At 44.0% G+C, this 18,240-nt stretch overlaps 1 protein-coding gene across 2 annotated transcripts; it reads right to left on the bottom strand.

The window, feature by feature from the left end:
- Window positions 1–78: 78 nt before the first annotated feature.
- Window positions 79–18,056, bottom strand: oatx (organic anion transporter X). 2 transcript variants are annotated; one of them, XM_085471279.1, is made up of 16 exons: window positions 17,927–18,056; window positions 17,607–17,720; window positions 17,334–17,501; window positions 17,126–17,199; window positions 16,926–17,055; window positions 16,718–16,821; window positions 16,487–16,641; window positions 16,242–16,410; window positions 16,023–16,146; window positions 15,836–15,951; window positions 15,613–15,667; window positions 15,326–15,485; window positions 14,372–14,480; window positions 7,539–7,617; window positions 7,324–7,451; window positions 79–399 (listed from the first exon to the last, which is right to left on the bottom strand). In XM_085471279.1, exons 2-16 carry the CDS (start codon window positions 17,631–17,633, stop codon window positions 312–314), a joined length of 1,686 nt encoding a protein of 561 aa, XP_085327405.1. In that variant the 5' UTR covers window positions 17,634–17,720; window positions 17,927–18,056; the 3' UTR covers window positions 79–311. The 2 variants fall into 2 exon arrangements, with proteins under 2 accessions (XP_085327405.1, XP_085327406.1); XM_085471280.1 differs by lacking the exon at window positions 17,927–18,056 and having other exon boundaries at window positions 17,607–17,903.
- Between the last annotated feature and the right edge of the window lie 184 nt (window positions 18,057–18,240).

The raw sequence follows: 18,240 nt of genomic DNA on the forward strand, positions 1-18,240 counted from the left end.
AAATTTATATTGATGAGGAAGAGCTTCCCACACAGGAGCTCATTCCTGAAGCCTGATAGTCAAAACTCAGGAGCAGATTAACATCTTTATTAATGATGGTTCAATACAACAGTAATGAGAGTGTTATTAATTATTGATCATTATCACTGTCTGCTGTTCTGATCTGATCAATTACATGAGATCAATCAATAATCACCAGTTAATTTACTCTAGATATCTTCATTGGTCTGTATCTTAAAAACACCTGATTGGTCAACAGTCAGTCCCCTTTTGATTGGTCCTGATGGTGTGATGTGGCAGCGTCTTGTTGGTCAGAGCGCATTGAGGCCACTTTCTTCTGCTTCCTTGAGCTCCTTTAAAGCCACGCACTCCTGCTGTGAGGCGCTGCGTCTGCCAGACCTTTACAAAGACAGACATGTGATTACTCATCTTTAATTATCAGGTGATCGATCAGTCTATGAGAGAGCAACAGTAGGATGTTAGCATCGCAGCTAATTAACCTAACACAGCTAGTGATGCTAACACAGCCACTGAAGCTAATTTAGGTACCAGAACTGGAATGTACTTTTTCACACAAGTTCGCGTTAATAATGGAGTAAATGGAGAGAGATGGTCCTTTGGGTTTGAAAACTCATCAGATTGACCTCTATCATTGCGTCCCTAACCTAACCTGTTCCACAGGGCTCAGTTTTGGGTCCATTATTGTTTTCTTTTTACACGCTTCCTTTAGCTGGCATCATTCAATCTTTTAGTGACATTATTTCATTTCTATCCCGATGACATTCAGCTGCATATGTCCTTTAAGCCTCATCAGCTGGGTAGGCTGTCCAATCTAGTCTAGTGCTTAACCCAGGCTTCTGATTGGCTTTCTAGCATCTACTGTTTCTTTCATTTAAGGAACATTCTGAAGACTAAAGGGGGCGGAGCCTTTAAGTCTGTGAAACAGTCTACCACCACAACTACATTTGGTTGACAATGTGGATTCTTTTAAAAAGCAATTAAAACTTTTCTGTTTAAACAGGCCTTCTGTTGATCAATGCTTGTTTTGTTTTTTTAAGCTTACATTTTTATCCACGTGTCACCTTTTGTATTGTCTGTGTCAGGGGCCACAACTGGCCCCCGCCTTAATATGCAAATTTAATGTTAGTGCGGCCCACGAGTTTGATATGTAAGACACTTTACAGTGTTGTGTGTGGAGCTGAACGAACCTACCAATCACGGTGGGATATGGATCTCGGGGGCGGGACATCGGCGGGACTTGATGCAAGCAGAGAAACATTTCTCATTGAGTGAAACGTACAACAGCGTTGCCCTGGACTGTTTTCTTTTCTGTGCCTGGCTGACTGCCTCGTTTCGGCACACGCGGACATTCGCCCCAGCGTGCTGCGTTCACAACACTTCAAAAAAGTTGTTTTTCAAGTTGCTGCCCGGCGGGACATTGTACATATATATATTTATATAAGTAAGCTGCGCCATAAAAGAAAAGTAAGGATGCAGCCTAATTTACTCTGCAGTCACATAGCGACGCGGTAACCCGGACTAATTATAGGGTCGTACCGTAATGTGTGGGTCGATGTTTTTTATTTACATCACTCTGTTTACATTGCCTCACACATGAACATTACATATATTGCAATATAATGTAAAAGTAGTCAAAACAAAAAACATCAACAACACCCCTCCCTGAGCCTGGTTCTGCCGGAGGTTTCTTCCTGTTAAAAGGGAGTTTTTCCTTCCCACTGTTGCCAAAGTGCTTGCTCATAGGGGGTCATATGATTGTTGGGCTTTTCTCTGTATCTATGAAGCGCCTTGAGGCGACTTATGTTGTGATTTGGCGCTATATAAATAAAATTGAATTGAACAACAGCTGATTTGTTATGTGTCACAGTGTCATTTCTGCTTCTTTCTCCTGTAACAACAGGATAACAGTCCATGAGCAGCCTTTTTTGCGCTCGCTATCATGTAGTTGCCCTCTGTGTCTCCCTTTGTGTAACTGTGTTTATATTGTGATGTTAGTTCTGGTGCCCTGCGCTCCGTGTTTTCCTCACCCCGTCATGTGCTGCTCCTTGTTCTCTCTCCCTCTCCAGGTTGCCTCTGTGTACGTCCCGTGTTGTGTTGAAGGTTTGTGTCTGGTGTCAGCACCTTCACTTTGTGTCTTTCCCGTCCTGTCGCGTGTAATTATCCTCAGCTGTGATCCCCGTGTGCTTCCACTTCCCTCATCACCTTCTGTGTATTGATGTCAAAGCCTCCCTCTCTTCCGTGTCGCATCATCCCATGTGTGTGATTCTCCCTGTGTCTCCTTGTGCACATTATAATTAGTTTTTCCCAGTTTAGTTTTGTATTGTTTGTATGATCTGTTTCCCACCGTAAAAGCTGTGCTTTTGAGTTTAAGTTCCATTCCTGTGAGTTTGCGTTTAGGTCCATTCCTGCCTGCCACACAGCCCAAACATGACAGAAAGGTTGGTGATGAGCACCAACAATTTCAGGAAAAGTGGGAAATGCAATGTTTCTTTGAGTTCAGGGGCACCCCGACGTGTCTTATTTGCACAGAGAAAGTTGCGCTGCACAAGGAATACAGTTTGAAATGTCATCACACAACTAGACATGCTGAGCTGGATGCAAAATACCAGGGAGATGAGAGAGCGAACCGGGTTGCCAGTCTTAAAACAGATCTACTGAGGCAGCAAGATTTCTTCAAGAAAGCAACCAAAGAGAATAATGCAGCAGGCAGCAGTCGGAGCCACGTGGTCAGTGAGATGATTGCTAAAGCAGGAAAGCCATTCACAGAAGGGGGATTTGTCTAAAAGTGCATATTGCAGGCTGCAAATATAGTCTGTCCGGGAAAGAAAGGTCAGCTTAGCAACATCAGCCTTTCTGCCAACACCGCAGCAGATCGCATTTCTGACCTGTCAAGTGACATTTATGACCAACTGTGTGAGAAAGCCAAATGTTTCAGTGTATACTCAGTCGCTCTTGATGAGACCACAGACATCACCGACACTGCCCAGCTCCCAATGTATGTCCGTGGTGTTGATGACAGCTTTGAAGTGATGGAGGAGCTGCTCACAGTAATTCCAATGCATGGCCAGACCACCGCTCAGCAGATATTTACAAGCTGTGTGATGCCATTGAGATTTGCCATGGAAGAGGTTTGTTGGAATAACAACAGATGGAGCGCCATCAATGACAGGGAGGAAACATGGACTGGTGGCACTTCAAATAAAACTGGAAGAGTTAAAACTGTTGTGAAATGCATCAACCAAATCAGATCCAGGGGCTTACAGCACCAAAGGTTCTGTGCTTTTCTAGAGGAAATGGAGTCAGAATATGGGGATGTGCTCGACTTCACTGAGGTACGTTGGCTCAGCAGGGGAAATGTATTAAAGAGACTTTTTGAGTTGAGAGCAGAAGTGAAGCCTTCATGGAGAAGGATGGAGTTAGTGTTCCTGTGCTAACTGATCCCAAATGGCTCATGGACTCAGCTTTTCTTGTTGATATGACACATGAGCTTAATGCACTGAACAAGACGTTACAAGGCCAGGGGCAACTTGTCAGTGTTGCCTATGACAACGTGAGAGCATTCTCCACAAACCTGCGCTCTGGAAAGCTCAGCTCTCTCAGACAAACCTTTGCCATCTCCCAGCATGCAAGGCACTCGTGGATGCAGGAAAAAAAGTATGTTGATGTCATTTTGAGGCTACAGGAGGAATTTGATCACAGATTTGCTGACTTCAAGACAAACAGAGCCACATTTCACATTTTTGCGGACCCCTTCTCCTTTGATGTGCAAGATGCCCCTTCTGTTCTTCAAATGGAGGAATCATTGAGCTGCAGTGCAACTCTGAACTCAAAGTGAAGTTCAGGGAGGTGAGTGGAAAAGCAGCTTGGGCAACCTTTGAGAGGATTGAGCCCTAGTTTCCCTCGGCTTTCCCGAATATTCAAGCAGACCATGTGCCTTTTTGGGAGCACATACTTGTGCGAAAAGCTCTTCTCCACCTTGGACTTCAGTAAGTCCAAGTACAGGTCCAGAACTACTGATGATCATCTTCAAGACATACTGAGGGTCTCAGCTGCTTCTTCCCTCGGGCCAAATCTGGCTCGGCTATGCAAAGAGCTGCCAGGTCTCTAGCAGCGAGGAGTAGGCAAGAGAAGCCAGAAGAGCAGTTCATGTTCTCCATGTTCCATTCATGCAAAATACAACGACTAGTGACATAAATGGTTTTAATTACTTTTTTCTTGATGTTGGCCCTGGCTTGGCTAAAGAAACTTTAAAAACTGGACACCCTCCTAAAACTATTAATGTAGCAAACTCAATGTTAATGAGGGGTGTAGATGAAGAGCAAATTATTGATATAGTTACATCTTTTAACTCCAAGAAATCGACTGTGGTGGTATTAATATGGACTTAATTAAAGATATTATTGGATGTATTGTGAAACCATTTACCTACATTTGTAATCTGCCATTACAAAGTGGCTTATTCCCTGATAAGATGAAAATCGCAAAGGTAGCATATAATATATAAAGCTGGAGATAAACATCTTCTCACAAACTATCGGCCCATCTCTCTACTACTGCAGTTCTCTAAGATACTGGAAAAAATATTTTACAATAGATTATATGACTTTATCAAAAAAACAATGCACTATATGAACAGCAGTATGGATTCTGACCCAAAAGGACCACAACACGTGCCTTAATGCAGTTTATACATACAGTAACAATTGCTATTGGAAACAAAGAATATGCTGTCAGAATTTTTTAGATTTAAAAAAAGCATTTGATACCGTTGATCACAATCTTTAACTTAAACTATGTACATGTGGGGTCAGTGAGGGGGCATTATCATGGGTTACCTTAAAAACCGTAAACAATTTACCCAAATAAATGCCATAAAGTCAAAATTGTGTGCGGGGTTCCACAAGGATCAGTTTGGGGGCCGCTGCTATTCATGTTGTACATTAAAATTTAAACTTTTTCAAACTATGCAAAATTGCAGAATATTTTTAAGGTTATCTGCTATAAAAATCCAGGCCAGGAAAATCTGCTTCATGTTTTTCTGTTTTATTCTCAGTTACTTTGACACAAAGGCCTCTGCTGTGATGCTCACGCCTCTGATGAAGTCTCACATGTATCAGTGCTCATAAATGATCAGAATATTAATATTTCTGACTGTCTGAGGCAAAACTGAATCGAATCAAATGGATTGTAGAAATCAGTGATGGTACCCAGCCCCAGTGAGCAGCCTAGGCCTGACAGAGTGGATGTAGCTGTGGGTAATAAGAGAAGATGAAAAGAACGATTGATAACTTTTTTGTTAAGGCCTGATCCGTCTGAAGTTCACAGCCAGCTCTGACACAGAGCCATCAATCTTTGAACGCTGAAAAAGCAGCAGTGTGTCCAGAAACACATTATATGCTGCGATGAATGCCCAAGTGTCCCCTCCCCCCGCTGCCTTTCAGCGGCAGGCAGCAGCAAACAGGTCGTCAGAGGAGCCGATGTGATCATTAAGAGAGCCAAAGCACTTTAAGCACAAGCACTTTTTAACTTATCTGTCTGGTAGAAATGTGCTCCAAATAAAGAACTTTGTGTTGACAAGATTGTTAGTGAATCATTTATAAATCAGTATTGTCTGTATGGACAGCAATTCCCCCAATAAAGTGCACATGTAAAACTGCGGTGTAAAGAGATGCGGTTTAAAAATTTGGGTGCGCCTAACTTTTGTGCCGGTGCGCCTAAGAAAAAAGTTAGGCGCACCAGTGCAACTGTGGCAAGCCCTGATTCTGCAAAAGAGAGTAATAGGGATGAAAAATAAAACTACTGCAAGAGAACCATCAAATCCACTTTTTGTCAAATTAGATATTCTCAAATTTAAAGATTTGGTCGCCCTCAGAACTGCACAGTGTACAAAGCAGCAAATAAGTCTTTGCCCCACAATGAGACCGAATACTCCTGACCTGAAGGACAAATGTAAAATATCACAGTATCAGAGGAGTTAGTGTGTGCAACACCTGCACAGGTGAGATCAAGAAAAGTACATAAAACTCACACGCCTGTTTAAAAAGAATAAATGCATGAATATAGGAAATCTTCCTGTCAGTGACTGAGTCGTCTCATTGTGTCCTCATTTTTATAGGTCATTGTCAGAGTACTCCAGGATGAAGTGTTCATTCAGGTGTTTGTCACATATATGTGAAATACGCTCAGAGATTAAGTTAAACACAGGGCGCTTAGTTGATGTAAACATGTAGTTTGTTGTTGTTTTTGTTTACGTGCTGAAAATTGTTTTATTTGTGTATGTTCATGTGTTGCACTTGTACATAGTGAAACATGTATGGATCCATTAATGTTAATTATGGATTTGAAAGCAATGCAATTTGAAATAGGGGGTGGGAACAGGAAAAGTGTAAACTTCATCCTGCTGCTTTTATGTGCAGACATAGATATATACATGAAAACTTGATTTGTTTTTCCTCTTGTTATTTCACTTATATTTGCATGTCTGAAATAATAACTGTGTTCAGGAGAAGGTTAAAGAACTGTTAATACAAACATTTGAATGTGAACAGCAGATATAGAAGACTGAAGAATCGGTCATGGTTCCTGTGACTCAGTGTTTGAGTTTGGTGGGTTTGTGATTTATTTTGGGTTTATGAAGGGATTTAAGTTCTAGGTCTGTCACCTTTAAGTACATTTCTATGTTTCTAGCTCTGTTCTGTGGTTAATCTTAGCTCCCTTCTGTTAGATTGAAATTGTTAAATGTTGCCATTGTTGCACTTAAATGTGTAAACCGTGCCTTAAACTGCATGGTTAGATATTCTATGATGCTGGAGGAGGTAATCAGCTGTAGCTGTTTAACTACAGGCACATTCTGAGGGATGGTCACTCCCAGCTATTTAGGGGCTCGCCTACGCTTGTATATGGTGAACCATTAAAGTTAAGCCGTATACGGGTGTGGGGAGATGGCCTTTGGATAACCAGGAAATGTGGTTAACAGTTGTGAGCATATATTGTGTGGCAGGAAGACACACACACAGAATACAGACACTGATGCTGTTCAGATATGCCTGCTCAGGAATGTCACATGTAGTTGTAAAATGCATACTCATGAGCGTAACCAATAAAAGCAGCCTGCAGAGGGAAGCTAGTTGAAGTAGTTCGGAGGCAGCTACTTCCCTTGCGGCAAGTGCAACAAAGAGCGCTGTGCGATCTCGTTCTTGAGTGAGTGCCTGTTTATCCAGCAGTTTCAGGAAAATATCCCTGACACTTTCTGTGATCCCTGAAGGTGGCTCTGGTAAAGCTAGCAGATAGCCGGTAGCTTACCACCTGGCCTCCACGTCCTCGATGGTGTCAGGCAGCGGCACGTTGAGCGTCTCTGGCAGGAAGCAGGCGAAGCAGCCGGCGAGCACGGCCGAGCCACCGTACACCAAGCTAGGCAGAGCAGGGAGTACCTGGGAAATGTCGTCCCATCAGTAAAGTGTTTGCCTGTATTGATGACCTCGATCATATTCAAAGGACGGTTAGATTAGTGACATTACTTCATCTAGGATGAGGACGGCGGGCGCTGCCATGCTGCCAATTCTTGCCATGGTGGAGACGAAGCCCATTCCCGTCTGCCTGAAAGCACAGGCACACATCACATGATCTAAATGTTTTTACGTATGACATAAAACAGACATGCAAACAGGAAATGACATGATGTAGCAAGGAAACAAATCATTTAGCTTATCAGAGTAAGAAGAATTCTGATAAGCTTCTTATGTTTGGCATTATGCTAACAGAGGAGAGTCGCTCTGAGAGACTGCTATGACACCACAGACTGGGATGTGCTCCTGAGCCCACATGGTGAGGACATAGAGGGGGCGACACACTGTCTTACAGACTACCTCAACTTTTGTGTGGACACAGTCGCCCCTGCTAAGACGGTACGGTGTTATCCTAATAACAAACCGTGGGTAACACAGGAAGTCAAAGCTGTCCTCAACATGAAGAAGAAGGCTTTCAGGAGCAAAGTGAAGGAGGAGATGAAAGCAGCACAGCGGGAGGTGAAACGCTGCCTGAGGGAAGCAAAGGACACCTACAGGAGGAAGGTGGAGCAGAAGTTGGAGAGGAACGATATGAGGGAGGTCTGGAATGGTGTGAAAACCATCACAGGCCACAACACCAAGAAAAGCACAGTGGGGGGGACTGTGGAGAAGGCAAACGAACTCAACAACTTCAACAGGTTTGACCAGCCCACAACCCCCCCACCCTCACCCTCACCTTCACTACAGAGTCCTCTCCCCACTCTCCTGCCTCCCTCGCTTCCCCCCCTTCCTGACACCATGACACCCCCTCCTCCAATCCCTCTCTCAGCAGCAAGACATCTCCCCCCCTCCCCTCCTCCCAAACATCTCCCAGTGTCACAGTGGATCAGGTCAGGAGGCAACTGAGGAAGCTTCGCCCCAGAAAGGCAGCAGGCCCAGACAAGGTGTGTCCTAGGATGCTAAAGGCGTGTGCTGCTGAACTTGAGGAGCCGCTACAACGAGTCTTCAACCTCAGTCTGCGACTGGGGAGAGTGCTCGCCCTATGGAAGACATCCTGCATCGTCCCGGTCCCCAAAAAGAACCGGCCCAATGAGCTGAATGACTTCCGACCGGTGGCACTGACGTCACATCTTATGAAGACTCTAGAGCGGCTCTTCCTCAACCTCCTCCGACCACAGGTACAACATGCCCAGGACCCACTACAGTTTGCATACAAGGCGGGTGTCGGAGTGGAGGATGCCATCCTGTACCTCCTACACAGAGCCCACTCACACCTGGATGGGGGAAAAGGCACGGTCAGGATACTGTTTCTTGACTTTTCCAGTGCCTTTAATACCATCCGGCCCTGTATGCTTCAGGAAAAACTGAACAGGATGGAGGTGGACCCCTGCCTGGTGGCCTGGATCTCCGACTACCTCACCGACAGACCACAGTACGTCAGGCTGAAGGACATCACGTCTGACACAGTGGTCAGCAGCACAGGAGCACCACAGGGAACTGTGCTGTCCCCTCTTCTCTTCACCCTGTACACCTCTGACTTCTGCTACAACTCTGAATTATGCCACATTCAGAAGTTTGCAGATGACACGGCCATCATGGGGTGTATCTGGGATGATCAGGAAGAGGAGTACAGAAGTCTGGTGAGGAACTTTGTCGCATGGAGTCACACAAACCACCTGCAACTCAACACCTCAAAGACTAAGGAACTGGTTGTGGACTTCGGGAGGTCTAGAGCAGGTCCACTGCCGGTTCAGATAAAGGGGGAGGAGGTGGAGGTGGTCAACAAGTACCTCGGGCTGTGGGTGGACAATAAACTGGACTGGTCATGCAACACAGAGCACCTGTTTAAAAAAGCCCAAAGCCGACTGTACTTCCTCAGGAGGCTGAGGTCTTTTAACATCTGCAGGAAGCTCCTGAGGATGTTTTACCAGTCGGTGGTTGCTGGAGTACTTTTCTATGCTGTGGTGTGCTGGGGGAGCAGCACAGCAAAGAAGGACTCATCCAGGCTGGAGAAACTGATCAGGAAGGCTAGCTCTGTGGTCGGCATGAAGCTGGACACTCTGGTGACAGTGGCAGAGAAAAGGACATTAAAGAAACTGATGGACATTATGAACAATGCTGGGCATCCTCTGCACACGGCCATAAACAATCAGAAGAGTCTGTTCAGTGACAGGTTGCTTCTCCCAAAGACAAGAACTAACAGACTTAAAAACTCCTTTGTCCCACACGCCATCAGACTGTTTAACTCCTCTCTGGAGGGGAGAGGGAGGGGAAACAGGAAACAGGAGGACAAAGGAGGGGGGGACAACTAAGCTCACTGTACAATACCTTGTGCAATACTTTTTGTAAATAGTCAACAGTGCAATAGACTCAATACTTGAAGTGTGTGTGTGTTCGTGTGTGTTCGTGTGTGTTCGTATTTCCCAGAGGACCCACCCGAGGGATTAATAAAGTTCTATCTTATCTTCACACACTGAGGTGAATTATGGAGGTCCACGCGGTTCTGAGCGTCACCATCTGCAGGGTTTGTTCACCTGCGTAAGCTAATGCTAGCTCTGCTCCATGCTAATCCCAAAAGCTAACCAGCATTAGACTCATAAACACACGTTGGCCGTTGGTAATTACAGCTCAGTGCACTCATCTTTAACGTGCTGATGTTTATTTTTAACCAATCACCACGTTACGCAGATAGTGTGAAAACGTTTATATAAAGTTTGTGACTGAACAGGCTGCAACACTTACGCCGTGTTCTCATTATTAAAGCAACTCTACCCTCCACAACAGAAAAAACAACAACAAACTAAACAGCAAACAAACAAACATGTAACTTCATAAAAACTGATACCACATCCATTTAAAAACCAAAAGAGAATTACACATTTTCATACTTAGTACTCTGCCGTTCAAGCCCAACAACAGAAACACATTTTTGTCTGATTCCTGCACTGAAAAAACAAACTTTATACACAGTTTAGACTGTGTCATTTTCACTGTGCTTTAGAGATAATAGTAATAATAACTCATTTAAGTTTCATAATGTGGACTATGGAAACAGTGTGATGGTAACAGCCAGCAGGTTAATAATTTGTATTGCCCTTGTTTGTAACATAACTTTGAATTATTATTCAAAATGTCAAAGTTCCACACAGTAAGAAAAATAAGGAAGCATAGGTCAGCATTAAATAATAATAAAACAACAGTGCTCTCCCCCCGTCAGCTGGTAATTTAGTTTATAGAGTGCAAGGCAACATGTCTGAAGGTTCTCAGCCATCAGGTCATCGCAGTCTGGACTTCTTTAAGTTGCTTGAAGATCTTTCAACTGAGAAGCTTCTTCAATTCTCAGATGAAATGTTAGAGAATCCCAGTTTTTAAGCCCCGTGGGAGTGTCCCCTAAGATGGTCCTGGACCCACTATTGATCAGCGTGCGGCCCTTCAGTCTTTATACAGGGAGTGCAGAATTATTAGGCAACTTGTATTTTTGAGGAATAATGTTATTATTGAACAACAACCATGTTCTCAATGAACCCAAAAAACTCATTAATATCAAAGCTGAATGTTTGTGGAAGTAGTTTTTAGTTTGTTTTTAGTTTTAGCTATTTTAGGGGGATATCTGTGTGTGCAGGTGACTATTACTGTGCATAATTATTAGGCAACTTAACAAAAAACAAATATATACCCATTTCAATTATTTATTTTTACCAGTGAAACCAATATAACATCTCCACATTCACAAATATACATTTCTGACATTCAAAAACAAAAACAAATCAGCGACCAATATAGCCACCTTTCTTTGCAAGGACACTCAAAAGCCTGCCATCCATGGATTCTGTCAGTGTTTTGATCTGTTCACCATCAACATTGCGTGCAGCAGCAACCACAGCCTCCCAGACACTGTTCAGAGAGGTGTACTGTTTTCCCTCCTTGTAAATCTCACATTTGATGATGGACCACAGGTTCCCAATGGGGTTCAGATCAGGTGAACAAGGAGGCCATGTCATTCGTTTTTCTTCTTTTATACCCTTTCTTGCAGCCACGCTGTGGAGTACTTGGACGCGTGTGATGGAGCATTGTCCTGCATGAAAATCATGTTTTTCTTGAAGGATGCAGACTTCTTCCTGTACCACTGCTTGAAGAAGGTGTCTTCCAGAAACTGGCAGTAGGACTGGGAGTTGAGCTTGACTCCATCCTCAACCCGAAAAGGCCCCACAAGCTCATCTTTAATGATACCAGCCCAAACCAGTACTCCACCTCCACCTTGCTGGCGTCTGAGTGGGACTGGAGCTCTCTGCCCTTTACCAATCCAGCCACGGGCCCATCCATCTGGCCCATCAAGACTCACTCTCATTTCATCAGTCCATAAAACCTTAGAAAAACCAGTCTTGAGATATTTCTTGGCCCAGTCTTGACGTTTCAGCTTGTGTGTCTTGTTCAGTGGTGGTCGTCTTTCAGCCTTTCTTACCTTGGCCATGTCTCTGAGTATTGCACACCTTGTGCTTTTGGGCACTCCAGTGATGTTGCAGCTCTGAAATATGGCCAAACTGGTGGCAAGTGGCATCTTGGCAGCTGCACGCTTGACTTTTCTCAGTTCATGGGCAGTTATTTTGCGCCTTGGTTTTTCCACACGCTTCTTGCGACCCTGTTGACTATTTTGAATGAAACGCTTGATTGTTCGATGATCACGCTTCAGAAGCTTTGCAATTTTGAGACTGCTGCATCCCTCTGCAAGATATCTCACTATTTTTGACTTTTCTGAGCCGGTCAAGTCCTTCTTTTGACCCATTTTGCCAAAGGAAAGGACGTTGCCTAATAATTATGCACACCTGATATAGGGTGTTGATGTCATTAGACCACACCCCTTCTCATTACAGAGATGCACATCACCTAATATGCTTAATTGGTAGTAGGCAGCATGGTGGCACGGTGGTTAGCACTGTTGCCGCACAGCAAGAAGGTCCTGAGTTCAATTCCAACATCAGGCCGGGGTCTTTCTGTGTGGAGTTTGCATGTTCTCCCCGTGTTTGCGTGGGTTCCCTCCGGGTACTCCGGCTTCCTCCCACCGTCCAAAGACATGCAGCTTGTGGGGATAGGTTAATTGGATAATCCAAATTGTCACTAGGTGTGAATGTGCGAATGAATGTGAGTGCAAATGGTTGTCTGTCCCTGTGTGTTGGCCCTGCGACAGACTGGCGACCTGTCCAGGGTGTACCCCGCCTCTCGCCCTATGACAGCTGGGATAGGCTCCAGCGCCCCCCGCGACCCTGAAAAGGATAAGTGGAAGCGAATGGATGGATGGATGGATGGTAGTAGGCTTTCGAGCCTACACAGTTTGGAGTAAGACAACATGCATGAAGAGGATGATGTGGACAAAATACTCATTTGCCTAATAATTCTGGACTCCCTGTACTGCGGCTCCGTGGTTTGGGAAAATAAATTATAAGTATTTAGCTGAAGTGTATTTTATTTGAGTTCGTTCTTTTTTTAACTTGTAGTTCTACATTGGAAGATTATCGTGATCTTGAAATATAAAAATAAAATGATATTTTATTATTTTTCATTGCTCAAAATTAGAGTCACACTCGCAGAAGCTGGTATATCTGCCGAAACGCCGTGCATTTATCGAGGTAGCCCAAGTATGGAGAAATGTAAGAAAAGAAAAATATCTGAGGAAAATAGAACATTTAATGATGCCTGGGCAGATTCATTTGCATTTACTTCTGACGAGAACGGCCTACCAGTATGTTCAGAGGTTCAGGAGTAGAAGTCCCATTGAAAAGTGCTATAGAAATGCAATCCATTATAATTATTATTATTATTATCATTATTATTATTATTATTATATCATGGCAGACCCAACGATGTTTACATGAACATGCTTTACAGCTTCTCTTTATTGGCCACTTTTCACACGCGGTTGCTGTGCGCATGCAGCTGGTCTTATTTCCAGCACACAGTCCGACACATAACACAACAGCAGAGAGAGCACCGACTTTAAGGCAGGTGTGACCACCTCTCTTGCAGCAGCACTGCAGACCACGCCCCACCATACACATTAACCAGGCAAAATAAATATTTATGCAGGTATTTTGCAAATATTTATTATTCATTTTTTAGGAGCATAGTGCTTTTTTCCAATTATTTTTAAAATTCAGGTCAAAGCCCAAAAAGGATACAAGGATGACGGCTCAGTCTTTGTTTGCTAAATTTAAGTTCATCTTTTTAATTAATTTAAAAGAGACCTTCCCCTGGATGTTTTTCTTTTTTGTTATAATTTTTTAAGAGTTCAAAATGTGTTCATTACATAAATAAAATTTTATTTTCTTTGTAGCACTTCATGGATTTCATAAGCAACACACTATAGTTGTTTAGCATAACGGTAAAAAACAATGTAAGATAAGATAAGATAAGATAAGATAGAACTTTATTATCTTATCTTATCTTATCTTACATTGTTTTTTACATGTGTGCAGTGTTATCTTTGTTTTAGATGTCAAAAAGTATTTGCGGCTCCCAGTTTTCTTTTCCGTGTAAACCGGGTCCAAAAGGCTCTTTGGGTCTTAAAGCTTGCTGACCCCCGAGTCAAGGTGTGAAAAAGGGTTTCGGGTGAAACCGTTGTGAGACCCTGCCTCATCCTATCAGTGAGTTATTGAGATGAGTCACATGACCCTGGCCTAGCTGCGATGTTTAGTATTCAGACCAGTGGTTATGAAGTCATCAGAACAGGAATATTACTCAAACTCATTAATCATTTGTTTCAGCAATTTGATCCTGTAGATATGCGTTTTTTGTTAGGTAAATTAACATTATTTAATATTAAATATGAGCCATTGGTTTTATTTAATCACCTGATAACAGTTGGGTACAGCTCACCGGTGTACAGGTAAACGGTGGTGAAGGAGGCTGAGGTGAAAGCTTTACCCAGGCAGGCCAGCGTGGTCCTCAGAGTCTGCATGTCTGTGGGGTTAGAAACGGGATTGGGAATAGGACCAGGATCAGAATTCAAGGCAGGGTCAGGATTTTGTTCAGGTTCACGACAGGACATAGGGTCAGAATTAGGGTTAGGATTAAAGACCTAGATCAGTGCCAGAATCAAAGATTTGGGTAGGAATTAGAATTAGTATTGAAATTAGAATTGGGATCATGGTCCACATTAGGATCGGGGTCAAAATCAAGACCCAGACTTCAATAGAGATTGGGACTTAGATCAGGATAAAGATCAGAATCCAAAATTAGACTCTGGGTCGGAGTCAGGTTCATATTCAGGATCAGAAATAGGATCTGGATTAGAATCAGTTTCAGACCAGGATCAGAATCTGAACTGAAATCAGAGTCAGCATTAGGATTGTGACTGGGATCCTAATTAAGATCAGGGTCATGATCAAATCCAGGACAGGGTATAGGAATGGATTGGGGTTATGTTCATATCAGGGTCGAATCACGATTCAGATTGGGTCGTTGTCAGAATCCAGGACCATGATTTGAATTAGGATTCTTTTAAAAAATTCAAATTGGAATTAGAATCGGGATCTAAATTAGAATCAGGAACAGGGCAGTATCACAGTCGGGATTAAGATTACAGTTCAGATTGCATCAGGATCAGATTCTGGATCAGGATCAGGGTTGAATCAGAATGAGATTTGGGATCACAATCCTAAATCAGTGTTATGATAAATTTGGGGATATGGAATAGGATCTAAATCAAGATTGTGATCAGAATACGGATTGGGATCAGTTTCCGAATTAGAATCAGGGCCAGGGTCTCAAATAGATTCAGAATGGGGATCAGGATTAGGATGTACCTGTGGGGACAAAGATGTTGGCAAAGATGATGGCGGCAGAGAAGAAGAGACAAACTGCCTGAGAGACCCGCCTCCCCAGGTAACTGAGTATTCCCAATGCAAACAGTTTGGCGGGAATATCTACAGCTCCAAAGATGATCTGCATCAGGTAAATACTCACCTGCAACAACAAACAACCAATAGGAAGGAAGTACAGTAGATCCAACCAATAGGATGGGAGAAGAAGTTTAAACAGGTGTACTGAAACTTCAGCAGGTAAGTAGGAAGACAGGTATCGGGTTGCTCACCCCAAACTTCTGGAGGTCCATCGCCAGGCCATAGTATGCAAAACTAGTAGAGAACCTGCACAGAGGTGAGTACACAGGTGTACAGGTGGATACAGGAGCTTCATTTTATTTAATAAAAAAAACATAAAACAGATAGAAGAAGCAGGTAAACAGAAGAGCAGGTAAATGGGTAAACAGGTAAGCAGGTGAGACAGGTGAGCATATGAGCAGGTGTATGTCTGACCAGACGGCCATCAGACAAATGGAGATGCGTCTCATCCCCGGGGTCCTCAGCAGGTCGAACACCGTGAATGTTGAACGAGCCGACTCAATCTCTTTGTTCATGTGAGAGTGGAGCACCTGCAGTCACATGGGACAGAGCTCAGCATCTGATTGGAGAAATTGCACTTTTACACAGGTGGCCAGGTTACCTCAACAGTGATCTTATCGATCATCTCTGATTTCCCGTTGATCCGAGCAACTCGGTGAAGACTCTTCAATGCGTCCTCAGAGCGCTGGTTCAAAACAAGCCATCGAGCTGACTCTGAGTACCACCTGACCAATCAGAGCACAGAGAGAACTACCTGACCAATCGGAGAGCAGAGAGAAACACCTGACCAATCACTGTCCTTTTTTTAAGTCTGACTGACCAGCTGTAGGCGAAGAACAGGAAGTTAGGTGCACAGACAACCATCTGCAGCTTCCTCCAGTCTCTCAGCCAATATGCAAGCCCAGCCAGGACCATTTGACCAAAGGTGAAGAAGAAGGAACTGAGTGTGCCGACTACTGTCCTCGTCTTGGTTGTGATCCACTCAACCTCTGAGGAGACACTCAGTTAGGAAGACAGACAAGTGCCCAGGTGGACAGTTAAATAAGGAACCAGGTAGACGGGTACTTAGGGAAACTCCGTTAATGATGACCCCAGACACCGCCATCCCACTCAGAAACCTGAAGATGCAGTAGGTGGAGTATGTGGGGGAAAGGGCGGAGCTACAGCCAAGCACAGCAAGTTGCAGGTATGACCAAATCAGAACGGACCGCCTCCCAAACCTGAGAGATAGACAGAAGGAGTCGGATTGCACTGCTAACCTGAGACAATGAACAGGTATACACAGGTAACTCTCACCTGTCAGATAAGCTGCCGTAGACTATGGCTCCCGTTAAAACTCCACCCATATAAATGGTTTGAATCATTTGTTTGAGAGGACGGAGGGAGCAGACCAGACTCCACTGTGACACACACAGGTGAGAGATTGATAGGTAAGAGACAAGTGACCTCATTAACATATCTGTGGCAATGCGCGCTAATAGGCTCGCCGTGTGCCTGCCGCTACCTCGGAGACGGTGGTGGCGAGAAAGTCTGATTGCTCAAAGGTCCATCCGTCAATGCAGTCTTCGGTCTCTAGGTGGCTAACATTAGTGGAACTGTTAGCAGCTAACAGCTGCCACTGAGGATTTGCATACCTGGACAACAGGTGGATGTGACGGTCAGGTTAATTATTTAAACAACTGAGGAGAAGGAAGAAAACCTTACCTCCTGCAGCGGGCCAGTCTATTTCCTGAAGAATCAGGAGGGATAAACATTTTCAGCAGCTGCTTCTCATCCACCTGAAACAACCAATCACATTCATCCATCCAGATTTATTGATTTAAGGAAGTAAAATTGAGAAAACTAAAGAAATGGGATCATAGTGCCTGCACTAAAATGCCCAGACAGGTAGACAGTCAGGCTGACAGGTCACCTGGTGAAGGTGCGACAGGTTGCTCAAGCTGTGATTGGCTGGTATGCTGCAGTAGTGAGTGGGGACTCCAGAGACAAAGTTGTTTAGCAGGTTCTGACTCGCCATCAGCAAACCAGGTAAACTGATCAGGGTCACATGGATCCACTGGTACCTGCCAAACCCACCAACCTTGCCATAACAACAGGAAACACATTAACCCTAACCCTACACACCTGTATGACACACCTGGACAGTGAAGTTATTTCTTGCATAGGAGGAATTTAAGTGTCTCACCTCATCCAGCAGCTCAGCGAATCCCATCTCAGCAACAACAACAAATAGCAGCAGGTATCTTCAGGTGCTTCCAGGTGTTCTCAGGATCTGAACTTTTGTTCCATCAGAACAAACCTGACAAGAAACCAAACAGCAGACCTGAGCAGGTGTTTGGGTCAAAGGTCAAAGAGTGAAAAACATGAAAACAACTGCTCCGAGTTTCTTCTCGAGTTTAAAATTGTGAAATATTTGCATGGAGTCTGGTAAGAGCTCTTAAAGGATTACAGTCTGCAGCTGAGGAGAATGCAGAGGCAGAAAGAGGATTTACTCAGAGTACTTACAGAGGCTGCCGGACGGCCCGCTGACGGAGGGGCGACTGACGGAGCAGGCAGAAGACAGACTGAGAGGAAATGAGTGACTGGACATTAATCAGTGACTTTAGGACACTGTCTATTTTCCTAACTTTGTGTTTGTGTTAATGTTTGTGAGACACTGGCGACATCGTCAAAGTCACCACCAACATCACCACCAACCAAATAGACACCTTCAGCAGGGAGGAAACGATCACACTGTAGCACTCCATCAGAGAACTAATGCGGTCTGTGCTCTGACAGCGACCCGAGTATTTTAATAAAGAACAGGAAGACTGGAGCAG

The sequence above is a fragment of the Copadichromis virginalis genome, linkage group LG10 (assembly GCF_057382275.1).
Source record: "Copadichromis virginalis isolate Kocher_CV1m ecotype Utaka linkage group LG10, C_Virginalis_male_GT1.1, whole genome shotgun sequence".
Taxonomy (NCBI): Eukaryota; Metazoa; Chordata; class Actinopteri; order Cichliformes; family Cichlidae; genus Copadichromis; species Copadichromis virginalis.